General features: G+C 41.9%; 1 protein-coding gene, 1 non-coding gene and 1 pseudogene across 2 annotated transcripts in view; 2 read left to right on the forward strand and 1 right to left on the reverse strand.

The window, feature by feature from the left end:
* HTR1E (5-hydroxytryptamine receptor 1E) overlaps positions 1–5287 on the forward strand; it is an 89620-nt gene extending 84333 nt beyond the window's left edge. Inside the window, exon 2 of the mRNA XM_013992665.3 lies at positions 471–5287. Within this exon, the coding sequence (XP_013848119.3) occupies positions 656–1753 (1098 nt within the window). The 5' untranslated portion in view covers positions 471–655 and the 3' untranslated portion in view covers positions 1754–5287. The remainder of the gene's footprint in view (positions 1–470) is intronic.
* A 2543-nt stretch (positions 5288–7830) lies between these two features.
* LOC110259420 (N-alpha-acetyltransferase 40-like) lies at positions 7831–21856 on the forward strand (annotated as a pseudogene).
* Positions 21857–25849: 3993 nt separating this feature from the next.
* On the reverse strand, positions 25850–25953 carry LOC146406090 (U6 spliceosomal RNA). The gene has a single exon (XR_014832653.1). It is a non-coding gene; the product is annotated as a U6 spliceosomal RNA (small nuclear RNA).
* Positions 25954–26220: the final 267 nt, after the last annotated feature.

Consider the following 26220-nt stretch of genomic DNA (forward strand, 5'->3'; position numbering starts at 1 on the left):
TATTAACAAAAAATGTAAACCTCAAGTTACCTCTGGATCTCTCAGCCAGGGGAATAAAACTGGCAATTATTACCAATAAAAAAAGAGAATAAACACAGATATAAAGATAAACTAGTGGTTACAGGTGATGGGGGCAATATAGGGGTAGGGACTAAGAGGTACAAAGTATTATGTATTAAATAAGCTACAAGGATATATTGTGTACAACGTAGGAAATATAGGCAATATTTTATAACAACTATAAATGGAGTAAGGCATTAAATCATGAATCACTATATTGTATACCTGCATCTTATATAATATTGTACACCAACTATACCTCAATTTTAAAAAGATGAAGTTTACACTCAGAGAAAAAAATTTTATCAAAACTATGTGAAGGTTTTATGAATACCAAAACACTGTCATGTCTTCTAGGTAAAAAGAATATGGCTTTTTCTTTCATTAACCAGTAGTATACTATTTTCCAGGAACCTTCCATTCAGAAGAAATGCTGTAGCGCTTCCCTTTACCCACACAGAATGGAACCCAAGAGATGACACAGCTGAAGAAATTACAGCCTCCTTACAAATGAGAGACATTCGAGTCTACGTAGTTTCCAGCTGAAGGAAAACAACCAGCAGCCTCTCTATAGTGTCGATTAGGACAGGGGAAAATGAACATCACTAACTGCACCACAGAAGCCAGTGTGGCTGTGAGACCCAAGACCATCACTGAAAAGATGCTCATCTCCATGGCTCTGGTGATCATCACCACCCTGACCATGCTGCTGAACTTGGCTGTGATCATGGCCATCTGTACCACCAAGAAGCTCCACCAGCCTGCCAACTACCTGATATGCTCTTTAGCCGTGACGGACCTCTTGGTGGCCGTGCTCGTCATGCCCCTGAGCATCATGTACATCGTCATGGACAGCTGGAGGCTGGGATACTTCATCTGTGAGGTGTGGCTGAGCGTGGACATGACCTGCTGCACCTGCTCCATCCTTCATCTCTGTGTGATTGCCCTGGACAGGTACTGGGCCATCACCAATGCTATCGAGTATGCCAGGAAGAGGACCGCCAAGAGGGCCGGACTGATGATCCTCACCGTCTGGACCATCTCCATCTTCATCTCCATGCCTCCTCTGTTCTGGAGGAGCCACCGCCAACTCAGCCCACCCCCAAGCCAGTGCGCCATTCAGCACGACCACGTCATCTACACCATCTACTCCACACTTGGGGCATTTTACATCCCCTTGACTTTGATACTGATTCTCTATTACCGGATTTACCATGCAGCCAAGAGCCTGTACCAGAAAAGAGGATCAAGCAGGCACTTAAGCAACAGAAGCACAGATAGCCAAAATTCATTCGCAAGTTGTAAACTGACACAGACCTTCTGTGTGTCTGACTTCTCCACCTCAGACCCTACCACAGAATTTGAAAAGATCCACACCTCCATCAGGATCCCTCCTTTTGACAATGACCTAGATCACCCAGGAGAACGCCAGCAGATCTCTAGTACCAGGGAGCGCAAGGCAGCTCGCATCCTGGGGCTGATTTTGGGTGCGTTCATCTTGTCCTGGCTGCCATTTTTCATCAAAGAGCTGATTGTAGGTCTGAGCATCTACACCGTATCCTCTGAAGTGGCTGATTTTTTGACATGGCTCGGTTATGTTAATTCTCTGATCAACCCTCTACTCTACACAAGTTTTAATGAAGACTTTAAGCTGGCTTTTAAAAAGCTTATTAGGTGCCGAGAACATATTTAGATTGTAGAAAGCCAGAAGCCATGACTTTTACCAGCCTCGTGAGTGCACGGGGGTAGGGGTGCATCTTATAAATTCTTGAACACAGTTGGTTCAGGAGAGTTTGTAAGTATGTGTCGTCTTAGTTTTTGTTTGGTTGGTTTTTTTCATTTAGTTTGAGTCTTGTCATTTGGTGTGTTTTCTACCTCTGGTCTTATTTGTGGTACATAATTTCAAATAAACACTCATACGAAAACAGAAATTTCATAGAAGTAATAATAAGGTGAACCAGTAAATACTTTTTATTTTTTCAGCCATTTCAGTTAACCCTGCAATTAAAGAATGTCCAAATAAATCTTCATTTGCGGAATTTCTTATTCTCATAAATCAAATATCTGACAACTTGCCCTTGTGTGCGGCATTAATTCTGTTATGGATCCAAATGCTTACAAATTCTGTGGGAATTGCATGACCACATAAAGCACTTTTTTAAAATGGTGTGCTGTCATCTACTGCTTGCAGACCTGAACTAAAGTCATTTACTATGACTACATAGCCCACTCCTTTCAGGCACAAATGGTACAGCTGGCATCTCCTTTTCAGTTCATGATTAAATAAATATCCTCATTCTCTAAACAGAACCTAGAATGAATATACTGGACTTTCTTAGGTCTTTGACTATGAATGGAAAACATAAGCAAAGGATATTATAAAACAATCACTGAAATCTGCCAATCTGTTGCTATTTTACCTGATGGACATATTGGGCCCCCTCCAATTCTAATAAGTTTCCCAGCTAACCCTCAAATACAATCTCTCCTTTCAGCAGGATTAAGGTGGGAGTATGTGTCAGATCTGGAGAACGTTTAAAGCAGCTTAATGGGGTGCAGTGATCAAATGAAGGAATATAGTCCCTGAAGAACTTTGTTGGAGAATGCTACTCATTATCAGTTGTGCACTTGGAAAAAAATTAAAAATTGAAAATCTTGTTTATAGCAAAGGCCACCCACCAGGAAATGAGTATGAAATTGCAACTTCTGGGATCCCTGTGGCTTCCATGCCAGACTAAGCCTGGGCCAGGAGGCTGCAGGCAGGACCCGAGACCACATACTGCGTGGCCTGACTCAGCCTCCCCAGACCTGGAGCAATGGCCCCAGTCGCAGGGAGGAGCTCGCCACTAAGTCAAGAGAGATGACAGAAGGCACTCAAAGTGTGTCAATTCTTGGACACTCCTAAGCCAGCGACTGTTCTAGACCTCTGCCTCTCACCTCTATCCACAGTCTCTCCCTGTCTCTTCATCCCACAGATCATGTCCTCTCTGTTTGCTGAGAAGATACGGGTTTACCCAACCACCCACCTCCACCTTTCACCCCTTAATTCTATTTCCTCTCAACTCTTCTGTCATCTTGCTCCTTCCCATCCTTTCTCTCTCCCTCCCACTACCCCTTTCTCTCTCCACTTTTCTTTAATCTCACCTATCAATTTGCTCAAGTCCCTTGGTCACTAGAACAAATGTCCTCTGGCCCTACTTCGCCTCAGACTCCTGCTCTATCTTGCACCTCACTCTCCCATCTGTGTTTCCCTAATCATCTACCCACTCATTCTTCTACCTCTGTAGCAATGTTTTTATATGCACCTTCTTCTCCAATAATTTGGTCCCCTCCTCTGGGACATTCTTCGTATCTGATCCACCTACCTCTGGACTCCTCAACTTGCATCTCTGCTCCTGCATGCCTGCCAGATACATCTTCCTAGAAGATGGTCCTCAAAGCAGCATCTCCAGACTAGCAGCATTAGCCTTACTTGAGAACTTTTAGAAATGCAAAGTCTAGGGCCCCACTGAAGACCAACTGAATCAGCAATTCTGAGGGTGGGAACTGGGGGAGTGAGGAGGTGGGGAGCATCCATCTCTGAATTAAGCCCTCCAGGAGATTCTGGTGCATGCTAAAGCTTAAGAATCAGTCTCTTAGAATGCACTGCTGACTTTTCATTGCAGCGCTCAAAATCCCCTACTATTTCCAAGTCAGTATAAAATAAATTAAAGTTCCTAAATATAGCATCCAAGGCTCCTTCACTAAGTGGCCTCAAACCACATTTCCAGAGTTAAGTCTCACCACTTCTTCTCACTTACCTCATACACAAGAAAAGTCTGGATATTTCCTGTGTCTTCTGAGCTCCCCTAATACCTGACCCACTGCTTCAGAAACCTGTCACCCTGGCTTCCCATCTCTCTTCCCCAGTCCTTCAAAGTGGAGTGCAAATGCAATCTCTTCTGTAAAGTCTTCCTGAGAACCTCCTTCCTTCTTTGCCACTCTGTCCTTTCAGCTCTATGCTCCACAAAACCTCACTTGGATCTCTATAATTATAGGCATCCTACCTTGTAGTGCATGTGTCTGTGTATTTCTGCTGTCTGCCCTAGTAGATTGTGAGCTCCTTGAGGGCAGTAACTGTGTCTGTTTCATCTCTGTATCCCCAGGGGTTCCTACAATGTTTTACACACTGTAGGCACACACTCATCTATTAATGTGAATGAAATTATGTCCCCAGGGGAAAAAAAGATAAATGTGCAATATTCTCTCTGTGAGAAAAACAAACTTCTAAAATCTCATGATGCAATCCACACTTCCTCTTTCTTCAAAACTTACGCTATCATTCCCACCTTCATTCAAAAACTGCTGGAAAGACTTCCACGTGGAAAGAAAATGGGTTTCTCATTGAATATAAATGAATGTCCTTTATTAGTTAGAATTCAGGCTAAGCTGTTTTCAAAGAAGAGACCCTCCCTCAAAATATAGTAGTTCAAACAAGGTAAGTTCTTTCTCACACGACAGTCAAGAGGTAGGAGCGCAGCCCAGCGTGAGCAGAAGACTCTGTTCCACAACAGTCCCCAGGAACTCAGGTCCCTCTACCTTGTGGCTCCACCGTCCCCTCAAGGCTTGTCCTCATCTGCATGGCCAAAGCTGACTCACCATCACATCCACGTTCCAGTCCACAGAAAGGAGGACAGAGGAATGGAGACCAAACATTTCCTTTTTAAGGAAGTTATGTGGAAACAATACACATCCTTCTCCGTGTATTCCATTTGTAATAACTTGGTCCCATGGCCATATCAAATTATGGAAGAGAATGAGAGGGTGAATCTCTAGTTGGGCAACCATGTGCCTTGCTAAAAATGAGCACTTTATAATAAAAGGAAGAAGGAGAGAATGGATACAAGGGGACAATGGGCAGTCTTCTCCACAATGGAATATTGGTTTCTGTACATGCAGCTCAAATATTACAGGGCAAGTCAGATGGCTGTCCAGCTAATGGTGATCTATGTACAAGAACGTTGAGCTTTAAATTACAGATGATTTAACTGCAAGTGTGCCTATGCTGAAAATCTAGTATTTATCATGACTGTAATATCTATAGTATCTAGAAACCCTATGGGCAACTCACTTGCTTTCTTATCACCCTCCTTGTGTCATCACTGAATTCTTGCCAAATTCTTGGCAATTATAAGAGTTTTACATTTTTAAGAGTCTAAATAAATAAAAAGAAAAAAAAAGATGCAAACTCATTTTCACTTGTTTTCACTACCTCATTTCCAATCTACTACTAGATAAATCCTAATTAAATGCATTTTCTCATACCTGCCTTTGCCTTTAACACAGAAGAGTCTGTGTATGTTTCCTAGTATTAAATCAAACCCACTGGGAAAAAAATCTGTTGTTTGGTTTACTCTGTTAATCGATAATGCTAGCTGCTATTGTCCACTAGCACCCTGTTAAATTAAAGCTTGTACAAAGTAGCAGTGCCTTCTGATATGGTCAATGTTTCTAGGGTAAACATTAGCAGATTAAAAGTAAACCCCAGGGTGGCACTGCAATCATCTCCATTAATAAATTAGGACTTTCTGGTTTGTGTACTTAGTAAAAGAATTCTTGGACATGCCACTCCCTTGGAGACCTGGTAGACACTCTGGTTATAACTGGTGTCAGTAAGAAGCCCTAATAGCATTGCTACAGCAATCAGCTTTGGATAACCATACAAGCTTCCTACACTTATGAACTTCACTTTCCAAACTCAGATAATTATGCACAAGGTCAGTTGCAGAGCACATGCAAAAACTGTGCAGGTTACCAGCACAAGTCATATTAGTTTCAACCATCACACTGGTCTTAGTCTACTATTGTGTTTGCTGTGTTTGCTTAACTTTTAAGGTCTTCTAACACACAAAAGTTTTTAACCTCCTTATGTACAGTATTTGCAAAAGTAGTAAGAACATTAGAAAAATTAGTGAAAAGGAGCATGTGACTATAGTAGAAATACAAATAAAGGTAATTTTTAAATTAAAAGATCTGAGAAAATGAAAACCATTGCATATGAGAATGGGGTGAAATCCCGTTCGGTTTACAAGGGCCACCACAAGTTACATGTGAAAAAGCACTGTGCCCAAATTATCAATTATAATCAGCAGGAAATAAGAAGTGATTAATGAGATGGGAACATGTCTGAGCATCACACAGTGGTTCAAAAGGTGTTTGGGAACATGTGTATATTTAGTTGTCTCAGTAGAGAACACTAATGGCATTTTGTGGTAAGAGACAGGGAGGCTAAATCTTGCAGTGAAAGGAAAAAAAAAGCCAGCCCATTCAATAAAGAATTGCTCCACCTGCTAAAAAACCCAATGGTATCAGCATCAGTGAGGGATGCTCTGAAGCCTTATGTTAATGCAGGTGTTGGCTTAGGGATATTTGAGAACTTATAGACTAGCCGTGGTGAAAGTACTGCCTATGAGCTTTTACTATAGGCCATGGAGGATTTCAAAGGCTCTAGGCCAATTTGAATCTGTCCAATATCAAAGGCCAACACATAACAGACACCACACTGGTTAAAGAGTTTCCCATGACATTGGTAGAGATCATTAAGAAAAGGGACCCCATAAGATGCCTATCAGCAAAGAGGAGGTACTGATGCTTCAGAGGACTGACTCAGATCCTCATCTGCTGGAAAAGCTTTCAAAGGCTAAACATCATCTCATGTAAGTCACCTCAGACTTAGAATTAAAAGAGAATACCAGGAGTTCCCGTCATGGCTCAGTGGTTAATGAATCTGACTAGGAACCATGAGGTTGCGTGTTCAATCCCTGGCCTTGCTCAGTGGGTTAACGATCCGGCATTGCCATGAGCTGTGGTGTAGGCTACAGACATGGCTCGGATCCCACGTTGCTGTGGCTCTGGTGTAGGCCAGCAGCTACAGCTCCGATTAGACACCTAGCCTGAGAACCTCCAAAAGCTGCGGCAGCGGCCCAAGAAACGGCAAAAAAAAAAAAACAAAAAAAAACAAAAAAAAAAAAAACACCAAAAAATTAAAATAAAAGAGAATACCAGACAGCTGTCAGGTAGTGCTATCATATTTCAAATGGTAGGAAGGAAGACACTGGATGTTCCTGGGACTTTTAAGCTATCCAGGAGACCTCCTTTCTCCCATAAACCCTGAAAAACGCACAGCAGGTTTTAGCCTTGCCATAAAAAAGGGTTTTTTGGTGTGGGTTTTTTTTTTTGGGGGGGGGGGTTTGTTTCCTTTTTTTCTTTTTACAGCCACATCTGCCAAAGTTCCCAGGCTAGAGGTGAAATCGGAGCTGCAGCTGCAGGCCTACACCACAGCCACAGCCACAGAGGGTCCAAGCTACATCTGCGAACTACAATGTACTTTGCAGCAACACCAGATCCCTAATCCACTGAGCCAGGCCAGGGATCAAACCTGCATCCTCACAGAGACAACATGGGACCCTTAACAGGAACTCCCATTAAAAAAAGGTTTGAAATTCTTTCCTTCATATAGAAGGGAAACACTCTGAGGGGAGAACTGCTTCAGGAAAGTAATCTATTAGCTCCCTGGCAGCTCCTAGCATCCAACACAGAAAGTGGTACATAGTAGCATTCAACTTATAAAATGTATATGTGTTGAATTTAATTGAAGTGAACACATCAATTATAGCCTTCAAGAAATTTAGAAGCAGAACTATGCCCTGGGTAAGGAGGGTACCTATCATGTGGAAGTAGAATCAATGAATATTTAATATTTGTTCAAGAAAAGGAGGCAACAGGACAACGATGATACAAAAGAAACAGTACCAAGAGGAGTTGGAAAATAATATCGGCAGAGTCTTAGGTAATCAAAAAAATATTGACTGACCATCTGCTATGAGTGGGCAGATTACGGAAACTTTTAACTGAAAAAGACAAAAGGGTATAGCAGCAATGATATGAAAAAAGCAAGAATACAACAATGGAAAGAGCAGAGGTCAGAAAATAACATCGGTGAAGGGTCCACAAACGCCAGATGAAAACTTGGCTTAAGTCTGGTGTCTATCTAAGCACTGGGATCTCTGTAAGCAGAAAAATAAAGGGAAAAGAAGGCAGATAATCCAGGTGGAAAACTATAAGACCCTGATCTTAAGGGTACATTTGCAGAAAGCTGGTTATATTTATTTTCTATTTGGATAAAATAGAATTTTAGAGGGATTTATAAACATTGTCTTTGCTGAGAGGATGGGAGGGAAAATGAAACAGAGGAAAGGATTTTGCACATCTGATTATCAGGGAAAATGAAGGTGATATCAGAAGCTCTGAATAATGGAGGAGCAAGAATTGTTCTTCAAAGAAAAGGTATAAACAACATGGATATAAGAATAAGGTCATGTGGACATGTTTTTTGAGTCTGTACAGTATCAAACAGTTATACATCAATGGATGATTTAGGAAAAGCTAACTTATAAAAACTTATAAAAATATCCAAAGGAGTGAGGATGGAAACAGTTCTCTGAGGAAAACTAGTAAGCAGCCTAATAATAAGCAGACCAGCCTCACTGGGAATACTTAGGAGAAATCATGATCAGAGTTTCCAAAATATGTTACCCAAGAGATGTTGCCTATGAATGCCTGCCTTGCCCACAAACTCCCTCTAAATGGGTGAAGAGACACAGACCCTGCTGAGAAAAGCAGCTCTATGTGATTCTTTAAGCGCAAGCGCAATCCACCATGTGGCACCCCCTCCCCCATCATCCATCAGCTGATTGGGTGGAACAGCGGGTACCCAACCCAAGAACAGCTGCATCTGCAGGCTGGCCCACTGCAACTGGATGACCTGGTACAAAAGCTCTCCCCAAACAGAAGGTGATCAGTTGCAGTGATGACATAAATAAAATAAAGGGTTTCTAGACCCGGTTTCATTGATTCCTCTTGCATCTTCTCTAGGTGTTTTGAGGACTTTGGAGAGCAGAGTCACGAGGTTAATGACCACTATGTGCTCAGCCAGGCATACCTCAGTCACAACCATCCTAAGGGATAGAATCACCTTCTTTCAACTTAAAAAATGTTGAAGCTCTGAGTATCGTCCAGCAAATGGGCATATTTCCAGTGAGACAAGTCCTTCATAATAAAAACAACCAGGAGAAATGACTAAAAAGTCCAACAAGGGTGGGTTGGACTTAGTCTACTAAAAAGGGATTTAGTCTACTAAAAAATCATTTGAAGATAAAGTTCATTCAATCAATAGACATTTATAACAACATCTCTGTGTCAGGCTTTAAAACACATTGTGCCATGAATGAGACACAGTCCAGCTCTTAGGGAAAATATGGTCTATTGGAAAAGAAAGTGAAGTAAACAGGTAAATGATTAAAACAGACATGATGCATTGCATAATAGAGGGATATACAAGTAGAGAAAAAGAATGTGAGTAGAGAAAAAGAATAAAACAGTTTTGGCAACCAGGTCCAAAAAGGGTCTCAAATGTCTCACTCAGAACACTGGATCTTATCCTGTAAGGGGCAGGAAAATGCCTGAGGATTTTAACCAAAGAAGAACATGACCAGACTTGCAATTCTGAAAGCATCTTTGAATGAAAGAGTATGGAAGAATGACGACTTCGTAAACAGGTGTTGAGAAAAGCCAAAGAGTGAGTGGTAAGGCGGAGTCTGCACCCAAGAAGAAAAGAACATGAGGGAGAAGGGGGGTGAGGAGATTTTCTATTTCAGAGGTGAAATTGGAAGACCAACAAAGCAATAGATTTAACACAACCTTTTTTAAATTGAAAGAGAGCAAAGTTTCAGACTGCCAACAGGCAGATCACCAATCTCACAATTTGAGGATATGGTAGCAGGAAAGAGTAAGAGTCACCTTTTTTTGCCAAATAGAAGTCACCTTCTCTCCCACTTTGGAGGTTTTTCCACCCTCGCTTAATTACAGTCAACTGGGCAGAAAATCTCTTCTAGGAAATAACAATAGGATCCGAGGTGTTAATTACACACTTCATTTGTCTGCACTGTTAGCATTATTTTCATTGATTCCTTCTAAACACACTGGTTACTTAACAACTAGGTTAAGCAAACAGATATCTCACTCTGCAGATATCCATTCATTTCTCATTCAGCAAACATTTATTGAGCACTTACTATCTGCCAAGAAGTAGGCCAGGTCCTAGCTATTCAGTGATGAACTAGACAATACAGATTCCTTCCCTAACTGAAACTTTAGTTAGTGGAAGTGAGAGAACCTTAACTTTTTTTTTTCTTTTTTTCTTTTTAGGGCTGCATCCTCGGCATATGGAGGTTCCCAGGCTAGGGGCTGAATCTGAGCTACAGGGGCTGGCCAACATCACAGCCACAGCAACCTACATGATAGCTTATGGCAACGCAGGATCCTTAACCCACTGAGCAAGGCCAGGGACCGAACCGGCAACCTCTTGGTTCCTAGTCGGATTCGTTTCCACTGCACCAATGGGAACTCCTTAAGTAACATTTTTAATACAGTGTGTTAAGATGCAATAAAAGGCCAGATTTATGATTTGGTAGGTCTGGAGTGAGACCTAAGATTATGCATTATGAACAAGTTCCCAGGTGACGCTGTCACTGGTCTAGCGACCACCCTCTGCATGACATAGAATCATGTAACTAAGTACAGAACATTCTCATTCAAAACCATTTGAAGAGAAGCTGGCAGGAGGATGAAATCTCCTGTACTTCCTATTTTTGAACAACGGCAATTAATAACAGAGAAAAAAATAAGCACAAGCAGACTTGCAGAACTCTGATGAGACTGAAGTGGAAAATCTGAGCTCATCTTTGAGCACAAAGTTGGAACAGAAAGACAAAGGGGATGATGACACTTGGGCTCTTAGGCAGACCTGGAACCAGAGCAATGAAAGTCTATAGAGAACAAGGGCCAGGAGAGAGCACATACCTCATCTCTCAGGCTTTCACCTTTTTGCCCACAGCACAGTGTAGAGGGATCGGAGGGCCACAAATAGTTATACCAGCACTTTTCAAGTAATTTTCTGTGTAGTTATGCTTAAGTTAACTATTCTACCAATAAGTGCACTTTATCCCATAGGTTCATATCTTTTCAATTTATCATTCTGTTGTCCTAATAAAATCTCTAGATCTTAAAGATCCTCCTCAGGCAACATTAAAGAGAGTACCTGAGCATGAAGACTTTAACTAAGCTGGGTCCTGAGACCATGTATGCCACTGGACACTTTGTCTTTTTAAAGGAAGTGAAAGGCCAAGAGAAGTGAAAAGAAAATGAGAAAAGGTAAAAAGTTGCTCCTGTTAATTTAGCTAGCCTCTTTCATATCTGCCTACACTGAACCTTGAAAACTCAGAAGCCATACACTGAAATATAAAGCAGGCATCAACAAAAGATGATTTCCTTGGAGTTCCTGTCGTGGCGCAGTGGAAATGAATCTGACTAGAAACCATGAGGTTGCGAGTTCGATCCCTGGCCTTGCTCAGTGGGTTAAGGATCCCGATTAGACCCCTAGCCTGAGAACCTCCATATGCCGCGGGTGCGGCGCTAAAAAGACAAAAAGACCAAAAAAAAAGAAAAAAAGAAAAGAAAAGATGATTTCCTAAGGGAATGCTTTTCACTTTGCATTTTAATAGTGTTAACATCTACAAAGTGTGCTTAAGTTCCAAAATTGATACCTACGTCATTAGTAGAAGACATATAAGTGTGCACCTAAGTCAGCATCCTAAAAACTGGCTTACCTGGCTTCCAGAGCTCCACCAGACCATGTTCTGTGAGTTTGCTACCTTCCAAGGAGCTCTAATTCCCAGCCCTATGTGTCCTTAAAAGCCTCAATACAGGGGGTAAGCCACAGGTTCGGAGCCACAGCATACCTCATCAGTAGGGGGACTGGCCCTACACTGTCAAGAAAAGCCAAGAATCTTCCTTTTGCAGTCCTTGGCTTTTGTTTCATTGGTAGCCAAAAAAGTATCTTACAGGACATTTCTGAAGATTGACCCTCAGCACCTTTAGACTCTGAATCTTTCCCACACTTACCCTTGGTTACGTTCATTGGCTAGTCCCCATTAAAGGGGTTAGATAAGTGAAGTCTGTTTTCTGTGTTCCTCGCTCCTTCAATAACCATCAGACACCAAGGTCCTCCTGTTGCTCCCAGATGCCCAGAGAACTTCTCTGAGGCATCCACCCTGGGCCAACAGCCCATGCTCAAAAACCATTTTGTGGAGAGCCCTTCATGGCTCAGCAGATAACAAACCAGACTAGGATCCATGAGGATGCAAGTTCAATCCCTGGCCTCGCTCAGTGGGTTGGAGATCTGGTGTTGCCGTGAGCTGTGGTGTAGGTCAAAGACGTGGCTCCAATACCACGTTTCTATGGCTGTGGTATAGGCCAGCAGCTCCAGCTTCGATTCAACCCCTAGCCTGAGTACTTCGATATGCCACAGGTATGGCCCTAAAAAAGCAAAAAAAAAATAAAAATAAAAATAAAGTTTAATTAAAAACCATTTTATTTATCTTTTCTTCTGGTAATAGTTCCCTCAATAGCTTGGAGAATTTCCCCCTGAACCATTTCATGTGGCTCCAGGGAGGTCAACTACAGGAAGCACCTTAACACCACCCCTAGAGAGGAGTAGGCACAAGACCAAGACCTGGCCAGAGTCCTTCCCTGGGATTCATACATATTCCCTGGGAATTGTAAAAATAGGAACTCAATGACATATGCTCTCCTATTCAAAGGAACCTGAGCTAAGGAGACTAAGAGATAAGATGGAATGAGAGTTACAAACATGAAAAAAAGCCATATGTGTTTTGTTAAAGGGGATTAGAATGGCTAATTCCTTTCCACTTCTAAAAGTTTATGATTCTTGAAAATATATCCATGAGTAATTACAGTTTAATAAATATTTCTCTCAAGCAATACATCAGGAATTGAGTTAGGACTTACACTGCGGGCCAAAAAGAATACTGAACATGGGCTAAGATAACCTAGATTTAAATTTCCACTCCAAAATCATTGTGTGACATCAAGGAAAGTTGTTCAACTTCTCAGAGCCTCAGTTTCTTCATCCATTTTATATGTGTGTGTATATATATATATATATATATCTCCATCCCCCTGGTTGTTGTGAGAGTTAAATGATATAATATTCAAAAAGGTGTCTTGGTAAATTACAAAGTCAGAGACAGAGAGAGATATTGGAGGGGGTATGAAATGAAATCAGAAATTTTCCAAAACTGTAAGATAATGCAATGCACATGAGGGTTTTGTTTTGATAAATAATGCTGAGAAATCAGACATGCAAGGCCCAGAAACTGCATGGCACATTCAATCCAACTTCTGGTTTGATCAAGGGAGCCCTCCAGTGGCTGATAGGTAGGATGCCTCTAAATTCTGTCTGCAGTGCTGTTCCCAGAAGATAAGAAGACTTATTGTCACATTATGATACTGTGTAACTAGAAAATACCTTGGAGAACATTTTCTCAATCGTCCACATTTAAGAGATGAGGAAATAGAAATACTAGGAGGATGTACATACATATTTTGAAATTTAGAAATCATACCATTTTTTGATACACATTATTTTTTCCTAAGAATGTCAGAATTCAACAATTTCCATTTCAACATAAGTTAGAGCTACTCTTAGTTTCATAACATATAGCTAAGGCATATCTATAGTGACTGAGACACAAAATTATCACTCAGTAATGTAACCATGATAAGCTTTTTTTTTTTTATGGATGTGCAATTTGGTGCATTTCCTTCATATATATGTGTGTGTATATACATATGTATGTATGTGCACATATATATACACTCAACTAACAATCATTATCTTTTTTTTTTTGCTGTTTAGAGCCATACCTGCAGCATATGTAAGTTGCCATACTAGGGGTTGAATTGGAGCTACAGCTGCCACCCTATGCAAAAGCTACATGAGATTCTCAACCCACTGTGCGAGGCCAGGGATGGAACACTCATCCTCATGGATACTAATCGGGTCTGTAACCCACTGAGCCACAACAGGAACTCCCAACAATCTCATTATCTTAGATGTGACACTTAATAAGCCCAAGAATCAATGCTGGTCTACTGATAGGAGTGCTTTGCTAAGTTTTACTAATATGTTCATTCCCCGCAGTTTGGCACTTAGTGTATATGTCCTATGAAGAGCTCTCAAAATAGGTGCCTAAGTAGCATAGGGTGTATTTATTATCTATACTTAGCTGTCCCTAGTATCATGCATTGCAATGCTCACAATTATAGAACATATTTTTCTGTTACGTTTTTCTACCTTGATTACAAGTTGTTGGTGGCTCATATTTAGATTTCATTTTGATTAAACTAATGTTAATTCCCTCCCCCCCCCTTTTTTTTTGTCTTTTTGCCATTTCTGGGGCCACTCCTGCGGCATATGGAAGTTCCCAGGCTAGGGGTCGAATCGGAGCTACAGCCGCTGGCCTACGCCAGAGTCACAGCAACGTGGGATTCAAGCCGAGTCTGCGACCTACACCACAGCTCACGGCAACACCGGATCCTTAACCCACTGAGCAAGGCCAGGGATCGAACCTGCAACCTCCTGGTTCCTAGTCGGATTCGTTAACCACTGAGCCACAACGGGAACTCCTCCCTCCCCTTCTTATAACAGAATGTTTAATGGGACATTTCCTAATCTCAGTCAAAACTAATTGGTGTCACATATTCCTACATTCTAAAACGAGGGATCAAATACACATTCAGGACTGCATAAAAAGCATCCAAAAAACTGAAAACTACAATCCTTGGCACATAACAAATCCCCAGGATATTGGAAAGAAAGCTAAGAAATTATGTAAGGTTGTTGGTGAGGCCTTTGAACAGAACTGCCAGTGTTATGCATTCCCACCCCAGCCCTGCTGGAGGAGCCCCCACCCCCACCCCTGCCACTAGCCGAAGGACAGGGCTTCCTGAGAACTACTCAGAGAGAATGGAAGATGAAGAGTGGAAGGGGAGGAGGGAGCCCCAGAGGGATGTTTACTGAGAGGCAGGTGTGTTAGTCTGCCTGGCGCCTGGGAAAGAGTTAACCCCATGTCCTCTGGGGTTAGAGAGTGCAGACTCTGGGGCTGGCTCTTATCTGAAAAATCTGACAAAGAGAGGCTGGCTGGAATGCCTTTGACTGAAGGGAAAAAAGAGAAGTCTGGGATGAAGAAAGCTGCACTTGCATCCACAGTGGGCTGGGGGGTGGGGTTTTCTATAGGCTAGAGTGGGCACAGCAGAAGACAGGCAGGCTTGAGTGACACCAACGGACCCTGCCCTAGGGGACTGCCAGACAGATAAGGTGAGCCATGCAGAAAGAGGCTAAAAGGAGTCAGCCAGGGCACACAAAGCAGACTTCAGGAAATGTGGAAGGCTCTCTGCCAGGGTGCGGGAGGGGGTGTTTGAAAAATCCATGAAAATTCTCCATGAGATAAAGAACCAGCATTTAGGCCTAAGCTGGCTGTGACAAAGAACACCATTTCCAGGCTGCAAGCGTTTTGTACCATGTGACAGTTCTCATTCCAAATGACCAGAACTGATCTTGAAGCTACAGTGAGTATCCTACTAAAATAAAAACTGTTTAAATCTCAAAACAAGACATCTTAATAGGTTCTGCTTAAGTTAATAGATTTAACTTAAATCTATTAAATTAAAGAAATTTAAAACAGGTAGCATTTTGGAAGGAGGGAGGAAGGCAGTATTATTATGATGCATCCTGTGGCACAAATAGTTTCTGGCAGAAGCTTTAACCTGAGAATCACACAAATTGATTTTTAAGGGAATAGAAACCCTGAAAGACTTCTAGGAAGCATAGGTGAGAATCACCTTTCAAAATCATATTGATTCTGCCTGGAAACCAACTATGATACAAATACAAATTGCAATGCAGGTCAGCTTAGGAGAAAGAGTTTGTTGGCACAGTATCAGATAATGCCCGTCAGCCAAATGACAGTGTACTTGCTAAACAAATAGATGTGTCTGTCCCTGTATTGTCAAGAGATCAGTCACTCACCGACTTAAATTAAAGCCTGTGAATCAATACTCTGTTTTAGGAAACAGAACTACTCTCATTACTACAAAAGTGCAGATTTCCTCAGGGAAATTTTCTCCTGAATTTCTCACCCAAGACCAAAATGCACAATAGCCCTTGCTAAGGTTTTGTCAAGAAATTATCCAACACTTGAGAGCTGTATGTACACAAAGACGACAAAGTCATGATCTGGAACCTCACATTCTTTAGGGTAATTCTAATAGAAACCTGCAAGCCTAGATACTTCCCATGCCTAGAACGTGGTTATGAACAAGGCAAATTAACCAGCTGTAAGCCCTATCACTTGTGCCCTAACGGCCTTCATTTTCAGAGTTATTATATGTATTAGTCTGCCATAACCAAGAACTAGAGATTGGGTCGCTTAAACAACAGTAATTTTATTTTAAGGATCCAGCATTGCCATGAGCTGTGGTGTAGGTCACAAAGGTGGCTTGCTGTGGCACAGGCCAGCAGCTGCAGCTCTGACTCAACCCCTAGCCTGGGAACTTCCATATGCCACATGTGTGCCCCCCCCCCAAAAAAAAGGTAGAATTTCTGTTCTCTAGCTCTCTAGAATTCTAAGATAACCATTCAGCATAAGTAATGTTTTATTGATTTAGAGCCCACTGATTTGAAATCGGTGTTGTTTGAACTGGGACATCTGAAGCTTCCACTTTGACCATACATGCAAAAAGAATTACTGAGGGAAAAAAAAAAAAAAAAAAGGAGTTCCCGTCGTGGCGCAGTGGTTAACGAATCCGACTAGGAACCATGAGGTTGCGGGTTCGGTCCCTGTTCTTGCTCAGTGGGTTGACGATCCGGCGTTGCCGTGAGCTGTGGTGTAGGTCACAGACATGACTTGGATCCCGCGTTGCTGTGGCCCTGGCGTAGGCTGGTGGCTGTAGCTCCGATTGGACCCCTAGCCTGGGAACCTCCATATGCCGCAGGAGCGGCCCAAGAAATAGCTAAAAAAAGACAAAAAAAAAAAAAAAATTACTGAGGCAATTGCAAGCATTAACAAGACTGCAGAATTGGGGAACTGCTGATATCCCCCAATTCTTGAGGAACAAATTTCAACTGCTGCCACTGGTATATAAATAACGAGCTGGTTTCAAATTACCCTGATCTGCACATGAAAGTAGCTTGGTAGGCTCCTCCTTCAGGTACTCACCGCCCATCTTTAGTCAAATAAGTATAAGTTCAGTGCTCTAATCTTAAAAAATACATATTTCTTTTCAAACATTTCTGAGTTGCTACCATATACAAACCACATTCAAGATCCTCATTTGGATAATTGAGACCCTTCTTAATCCAGCTCTATTTATGCATCCAGCACTGGCTCCCATTTTTCCCCAGTATAACCTTTTACTTTGCGCAGGTGTCTCTCCTTCCGGCCCCTGGGCATCCCATGCTAGTTTGCCCCTGGCTTGCCCAGCCAGCTTGGCCCTTCTATCCTTCGTGCCTTGGAGTCTCACACTTTGGAGTAAATTCTAAAAGCAGAATCTAAAAAATTCAGCTGTTTCCCATGCTTATTAGGAATCCAACAGGTTAGGGTCTCAATTCCTTAGTTACTTTCATAACACTTCCTGTATCACCTCAAGTCCCACCTCCTTGAAGAGAGACTAATTTTCCTAGTCATTTTTATGGATTCTCTAAATTTCAAGAGCCATTCAACCTACTCTAGCTATGCAATACTACGATACAGCTTTCTTCCAAGGTGGTTTGGGTTTTTTTTGGTTTTTCTTTTTTTTTTTTTTTTTTTTTTGTCTTTTTGCTATTTCTTTGGGCCACTCCCACGGCATATGGAGGTTCCCAGGCTAGGGGTTGAATCGGAGCTACAGCCACCGGCCTACACCAGAGCCACAGCAACTCGGGATCTGAGCCGTGTCTGCAAACTACACCACAGCCCACGGCAACGCCGGATCCTTAACCCACTGAGCAAGGGCAGGGACCGAACCCACAACCTCATGGTTCCTAGTCGGATTCGTTAACCACTGCGCCACGACGGGAACTCCATTTTTTTTTTTTTTTTTTTTCTTGCCAAGGTGTTTTCCAGCTGTTTGTTTGTTTGTTTTATAAGCAGGTCTTGAAATGGAGTGTCAAGGCCTTCAAGTCAGGTATCGCTGACTTACTTTTTACTTTTAAACATCCAAAAAGCTCAACATAGTGTGGAAACACAATTCCATAAAAATTATTTTCTTCAAAGTAGCTAGAGTTCAAACCTTTCACTGCTCCAAATCAATCTTTCCAAGTACTGTTAATTACTGAGGCTGTTGCTGCATCTAGCATTTTATTCATGCTTGACATCACAAACCAATTCTGGAGCAACAGGTATGTGACAGCAAGAAAGCAGGTTGAAAATTGACAAATGCCTTAAATGAGGAGGAAAAATTCACTGAGCAGTAGTCAAAGAAAGAGTCACCTAGGGAAGTTTTAATGATGAAAAGAAAGCTCTTACCTGAAATGTTAAGGGAGAACAATTTAACTTTAGTCGATAAACATTGGTGCTAGTTATTTACATGATAAGAATTAAATTAGTTTCTTTTCTTAAAACTAAAAAATTCAAACTTCTTGAATTTTCTAGAGTACTAAAGCAAAGTTTTGGGTAGAATGGGCTGGGGTAGATGGGGTGGGGAAGATGACTGTATTTTATTTTTCAGATGAATCGTATCACCTGAGAGCAGTTTCTGTCCCTTACCAAAAATGAGTTACAGGGGTCACACTCTGGCCTCACCTTAATATTAGGCAGTGATGGGAAAATGACTCTTTTATCTCTGTGAATCAATAACTCTCAACCCTTTAGAGCTGCAATAATATATTCTAACTTGGGCTTACAACTGTGGAAGAAAAATACTGCCTGCCATATCAGTAAACAAAGGATGCTGCAGCCATCAAGCCATCACATTGCAGCTGCCCAGAGAGTGCACCCTGAAGAAACTCAGGAAGAGAAAGTACAGGACGCTGGCCTCAGATAGCTGAGGTGCATATCAACGGAATTATTCTGGTGAGTCCAGACTCTTGCATCTTCCCATACATAGAAAAGACTAAATTCCTTAACTTGCAATATCTGAGTTTCTTTAATTAATTTTTATTAATTTGATTAATAATTAATTTTATCTGATTATTTTTAAATTAATTTTCTTTAATTTTTATGTTCTGACTACCTGGTCTTTGTTGCAAGGACTCCTAAACATACTGGCTCCCCTTTTGCCTCTTCAGAGCAGTCTCTGAGTTATCTGAGATGCTGTATGCCAGGCTTAAGTTCTCAAATTTGTCCACCAAATAAAACATAGCTCTCAACTTTTAGGCTGTGCATTTTTTTTCAGTGACACAACTACTGAAAGTCTTCAATGGTGTAATTACATACACATTTAAAGCATATAAGCTAAAAATACACATTTTTACTAAAACTCTAGACACAAAAACATAGGATGGATTGCACTGAATTATCTAAGATAACCATTCTAGAACCAAGCAAAGATTTTCAGCACTTTCTAGTGCAGACTACAGTAACCCTGAACAGAGAGAGCTCATATTCCCTCTGACTGAATTTCATGATCTCTGATCATCCAAACAATGTTCCCAAAAAGTTTTTAGACAAAGTATTAATTTTAGCTGAACATGTCTATTATACACCATTAAGTCTATCTTTGACCAATCTCCAAATTATTTTTCCAAATGACGGATTTTGAGTTGTGCCAAAATCATACCACCAGGATTCTCCACTTAAACGGTTGATCTTACTTAACAAACAATATGCAGTAGGTTTGAAAAATGGCCACACATGTCCCTCTCCTTATATCCTTGTATACCCCCTTGATCATGGAAGTTTGAGCACCCTCAAACTTGACTCTGAACTTGGCCATAGGACATGTTTTACTGATGGGATACTAGCAAAGATGACGCAAGAAAAGAACTGAAAAGCTCTTGCACTTTGGGCCTTGCCCTATTACCCCCATATGAAGAAGCCCAAACAAGCCTATTTATGCTGAAAGGCCTGTGGTCCAAGCAGCTCTGCCACCCAAGTCAAGAGCTACCCCATTCCTGAAAACAGAGCTGACCAAAACTGACTGCGGAGAAGTGGGAGCCAGCCTAAACCAAAAGAATCAACTCATGTATTCCAATTCCCAAAGCAATGAAGTGTAAACCAAATAAATAGCTGTTGTCTGAAACCACTAAGTTTTGGAGTGGTCTGTTACTCAGTAAAAGCTAACCAACCCACAATGAGATTTCAAATCTTTCATTTTTCCTAAACACACTGGGATTATGGGATTGCAGTCCAGAAACCAATTCAGAGATTTAAGAGATTGTCTCATAAATGGGAGAATGGGAGCGTAATAGTTTTCACCAGCTGGCTTTTACTAATATTCAGCTGTCCTATCTCTGCAATCTATTCCAAACGGCTGAAATACAAACACCAAAGTCCATCAGTTATCTGAAATCTAATGAAAAAAATGAAAGCTTTCAAGCAGAACAAGAGTTTTTCTTTGGTTTTAAAAAAAAAAATACAAAAACACAGAGCAGGTGGCATACTATAGACACAAAAAAAGCATTCAAATTTCATCTCAACAGAAGCTGGACGGTTATTTGGGTTAATCATAGATCAAAGTCCCCAGATATCTGTAGTTTTTGCACTAAGAAATTCCAAAATTGAGCCAAGGCAGAACCATAAAACTAAGTTGCAGCATATTGCAAACAAACCATTCATTTATTTCACTGATAAAAATTATTGTGTTTTAATGCTATTATAGCTACAATTATTATGGCATCTATTTTTTTCTGATTCCTATCACAAAATATGACACTTCTTATGTGTGTATATTTAATGACTATTCTTGCTTAACTTTACGACATATCGATAGATTTCCCCATAAAATTCCAGGCGAAACCCACCTTCATACCAAAACTTGTACTGAATTATTTTTCTCATCAGTCGATGAGTAGGCAAAAACTAACAGCCAATAAATTAACTATATTTCAATTAAAAATGCTTTAAATTTTTTAAAAATTAAACTCTTGGTTGTTCAAACTTGACAACTTAAGTGAATGAAAAGACATTTGTGGGAATGAAAAGACAAAGGCGCTTTCAGAGACCAAGCTTGGAGACCCTTTACAGGCTTTATCAGTGTTCGAGAAATATGATCGGAATGAATTAACCATTTTCACTGAATGTAAGCGAGGAGCCAGCCACCATGGGTTGGGCCTACTGCGTGACCAAGATCAACATGCAAACCATGTATGAGCAAAACAAGTGGAGCTAGAAGGACCGAGAGAAACGCGAGGAAATGACGGATGTGGGAACCTGTTACCTCAACGCTTTTCCTCACTTCAGGTCTGACGCGTTTTGCAGGGATGGGGTCCTGTACTGCTACCAAGTGCGGGTGTAGAGCAAGGTGCGACAGCGAGGTCTGGGGAAGTTCTTCGTACAATCCTGCAGCTCACAGCCGGTAACACACAGATGAAGTAAGTTATGTCCAACTGTGGATAAGCAGCATCACGGCGCCTAGTGGTTCTTCAGAGAAGCGCTGCAATGTGAAATCGATGACTCTTCCCAAACCTGTCCGGAAGCTGGGAGGAGGACTGCTCCTACAGGATCCAGAGCCGGGACACCAAGTGTGGGGACAACCAGCTCCCATGCAAGCGGGCACTGTGGTAGCTGCTGCCCCTGAATTCCGGAGGCAGAACGCTTCTCCCAGGCCTGTCCTCTCCCGGGTCTCAGGCGCCCTGCCGGGTGCCCTCAAAGCCGTGACCACCTCAGCGCTGCCCGTGCCAGGGTGCACCGAACCTGAGAGCGCATAACTCTGGGAAAGAGTGGACCGCGCTTTCCCTCCTGGCCTCTCTTAGAAGAGCAAGGTGCCAGGAGGGAGCCGAGAGGAGATAATGCTGCGGGAACAGCGGTGGGAGCCTCTCACAGGGGAGGCCTTTTCTCTCAGCTCTCGCGAGAGTGAGAACCCGTGCTCGTAGGGTTCTCGAACTTCTGCGGAACTGGATTCCTGACAAGCTTCCGCCACCCACACCCATCCACACAAACAGTTGGACAAATGGAGTGTTTATATCCACTCTCTTGAAAGTCCTGCATTCCTGGGTCAAAGTCTGCCTTGTTCCCAAAGAATGGATTCGGTGTAAGATCTGCGTGTAGAGAGAACCTGAAGAGAGATTCCCATTTCTGGATGGAATGTTCTGATGGAGACCTTGGTAAAGTCTTTGCTGTCGCGACACAAGGAAGCGAGGGCGCTTTTACTGGATGTGCTTTTAAGGATTCACAGGTAGAGTGGAATTGTCCAAGGGAACCAGCCGACTCTGGGAGGAAGGCTGCCTCCCTTTCTCCATAGCTAACAAGGAGGGGCCGGGAGGACCAGAAACAGATATGAATGGGGCCTGCCTTGGGGACTGTTGCTTATCTGGGCTTTTGGACTTGGCTGCATCCTAAATTTAACCTCTTGATCTCATGGCAGTGACTAGAGTTTTTCATTCATAGAAAAAACCCAGAGGCCCTCTCTGCTCTTCTCTATCACCTCTCACCACTCTTACTCCCTCTGCCACTCCAGGTACCACTGTTATTACTCTCGGGGGGGCGGGGGGATAATACCAGAGAGCCTCTCATCTTCCCCCAGAAGGACCCCTCATTCTTGGCACATTTAGTGACTCTTCCTCTCCTATCTTGATGCTGATCCCTCCTCACCACCACCACGCTCTCCTTTGGAGAGGCCCCAGCGAGCCCAGGGCCCTCTGCTCACACTCCCCAGCCTTACCCCTCACTACCGCTGGAAGGCACTAGTGCCACCGCCCTGGCGGGCAGCGCAGACTTCAAGCCTCTCAGTGGTCAAACAGCTGCTTTTCTCTCTCTAGTATCACCGGCAGCAGCGGACAGGAGCCAGGAGAAGGCCTTCCTCTCCTCTCTTGGGACAGAGAGAGCCTAGACTCGCCTTGATTTCTAGACTCGGTTCCTCTTCCTGGGAAGAAAATGACAAAATCTTTATCCAGGAAGAAGCATCGAACACCTTCCCTTGGACAACCTTGTGTCCCAAAGTTCTGCCTTCATGAGGTTGCTCCTTAGGTAGTCTGTCCATCCTTCTGACCTCTGTTCATGTCCCACCCTCTGCCCTGACTTGGGCTCCCATGCCAGCAGATCTTCCGGAGCTGTTCTTGCTTCTCCCCTAGATTCTTGCCTGTGCATGGTGGGCCAGGATAGAGGGAGGTGGGGCCGGCCTCCTTCCCCCAGCCAAGCACTCTGCCCCTCCTCCGCACCATCCTCATTGCTCTTGATCTGCCAGCAGTGCACGTGGCACTCCCTTGGAAAGGGCCTTACAGCTTTGCACTGGAGTAAGCCCGTCTTTGCCGCTACCCTGCTGGCTCCTGGGGGATTTTACCCAAGGTGGAGAGTTTTGATGGCTGGGAAGAGATAGAAGGGCTCTTTCCAAGAATTATGGAAGGACAGAAGCATATTTAGAGTTTCTCCTCTAATCAGGACATAAAATGATAAATATATACTACCCTGGATCACAGATTTCTGATACCTCCCACTCAAAAGGACCCAAAGTGATGCCAGTTAAATCCCACATACAGTGAGTTCAGCTTACTGTTGTCTCTTTCTGCTCACTAGACACCTGGCACCAAGTGATTGGTTCCAGGCCCTTCTGATCCAGCCACATCCAGATACTTCTCAAGGTGGGGGGAGGGGTGGTGCTGCTCCAAACCTGCAGGTTGGTGGTGTTGAGCCAATTTCAGTTCTCAACCACCAATCTTGCTGCATTTCCCCAAGGTCTTGGTTTTGAGAAACATAGCAGACCTTTGTACTAGGTTCTTTTGTATGTTGTTTCTTTAGGGCATATTAAAACATTAATTCTGAGATTCTTTTTTTTAACTTGTATCCATCCTATTTCAGGTTATTTGGTTGATGTCAGATGTGTATATGACGTGTATAGCTATTTTTAACCCTTCCTGGTTTTTAAGAGGAAACTTTGAAGATAAAATTCTTCTTGACATATTTTTTCTTTAGTATCTTGTTTTAACTGGAATCAAAGGGGAAAAGTGAACTCTTTTTGCATTAGTTATATTTGCATGTCACAAATAAAAGACACACAAAAAAGAGCTTTGATATTCTCGATGGAATTTTGGGTGAGATACTGAACCTCTCCTCTGAAGAATATATTTCCACCAGTTTCAGAAGCTGCTCATGTAATGCCAAGAAGAATGGAAGTAGAAAAAAACACTCTCTTTAAAAAGCAGGTGTCTGTTAGGCAGATAAGTTAGATATAAGAAATTTCTGACTACAAGCCAGTCATTTGGGTTTTTTTGAAAAGTAGAAACATGGTAGAATAAATATAGACTTTGACCTTCTCAAATTGAACAGACCCAAGTCTTTATATTAAAACAGTAGTAATCTTACTTGTGTGCTGGATAATGAGAAGTCACTGAAGAAGAAATGGATGGAATATTCAAGGACATATACTTAATAAAAATGAGAACTGGATTTCTCACCCCATCATCTAATGATCAGATATTATTTAATAGCTTATTAGATCCTGGGAGAGAACAGACTAAGATTAATTTCACAATTATTAGATGCCAATACTGACACTTTGCAAGAAGAAGTGTACTAAAAATTATACTCTAGCTCTTTTCTTTTTTTTTTTTTTTTTTTGCTTTTTAGGGCCACACCCATGGGCATATGGAAGTTTCCAGGCTAGGGGTCGAACCAGAGCTATAACTACCCATCTATGCCATAGCAACACAAGATCCAAGTCAAATCTGCAACCTACACCATAGTTCACAGCAACGCCACTTAGTGAGTCGTTAACCTTTAACCCACTGAGTGAGGTCAGGGATCAAACCCACAACCTATGGTTATTAGTTGGATTCATTCTAGTTGGATTCATTTTCACTGAGCCGCTATAAGAACTCCCTACTCTAGCTTTTCTAAAGTTAAAAGACTATAACTTCCTGTCATCTCAGTAGTGAATTGGGCCTTACATGATCACAGGCTTGGGTTCATATGATAAAAATAAATAATCCAATGAACCCAAAAGAAAATCTTTCAGAGCTAGAGGAAAAAGAGAAGACCTGGTCTGTGCAATTTGAGGTCTCTTTGGTTTACGTTAGGACACTTAACAAGTAATGAAGAATTATAACCCCTTTATTCAGAATCCAGTAACTAGGTGACAGAAAAGCAACTCTGTGCAGTTTTCTCTGTGGTGGGTATGAGTTTATGACAAGTATAACCTCTTCCAAACTTTTCATCACTATTAACACTGTGTTATGTGCTCCACATGCCTCATCTCAACCAATCTTCACAAACAACCTGCAAAATAGATGATAAAATTGAAGTTAAGGATCGAAGATAACTTGCATGTTATTTTACAGCTTATAAATAATTAAGATAAGATTTGGACAGGATTCAAAGAAGGGTTTTGCAATGACTACATTCTAAGTATCTTTCTCTTAGCAAAAGAAGTAGCAGTGAGGAACTGGAAGATCCTAGATTTTGTGACTGTAATTCACTTCAAAAAAATATATGGGGAGTTCCCTTCATGATGCAGTAGAAACGAATCTGACCAGGAACCATGAGGTTGTGGGCTCAATCCCTGGCCTTGCTCAGTGGATTAAGGATCCAGCGTTGCCGTGAGCTGTGGTGTAGGTCGCAGATTCAGCTCTAATCTGGTGTTGCTGTAGACCAGCACCTGTAGCTCCGATTAGATCCCTAGCCTGGGAACCTCCATATGCCCCAGGTGTGGCCCTAAAAAAACAAAAGACATATATATATATATATATATATATATATATATATATGTATATATATTCACAAATTTGCATATCATAAGGCAGGGGCCATACTAATCTTCTCAAAATCATTCCAATTTTAGTATATGTGTTGCCAGAGTAAGCAGTGTAACTAACGTTTAACTTGGCCAATAAAGAGAGACCAAAAACAGCTGATTGGCACTACAAATAAACCCATGCCATATATTAGACCTGATCCCTAGCAATATTTTCCATATGTGCCTTCAGTCATTAAGTATCAGTGCTCTTAATCAATGGAAACATATGTCAGCTGGGTTTATTGCATATGAAAAATGCACAGGAACAAACAGAAAAAATAATATGTTGTTTCCAGGAGCAAGTAAGAGATTATTGATCATGATACATGAGCGTTC

This window comes from Sus scrofa, chromosome 1 (genome assembly GCF_054392235.1).
Source record: "Sus scrofa isolate SSC_HxYL_T2T_F1_AM1 chromosome 1, Sscrofa_HxYL_maternal_Yorkshire_Landrace_v2.0, whole genome shotgun sequence".
Lineage (NCBI taxonomy): Eukaryota > Metazoa > Chordata > Mammalia > Artiodactyla > Suidae > Sus > Sus scrofa.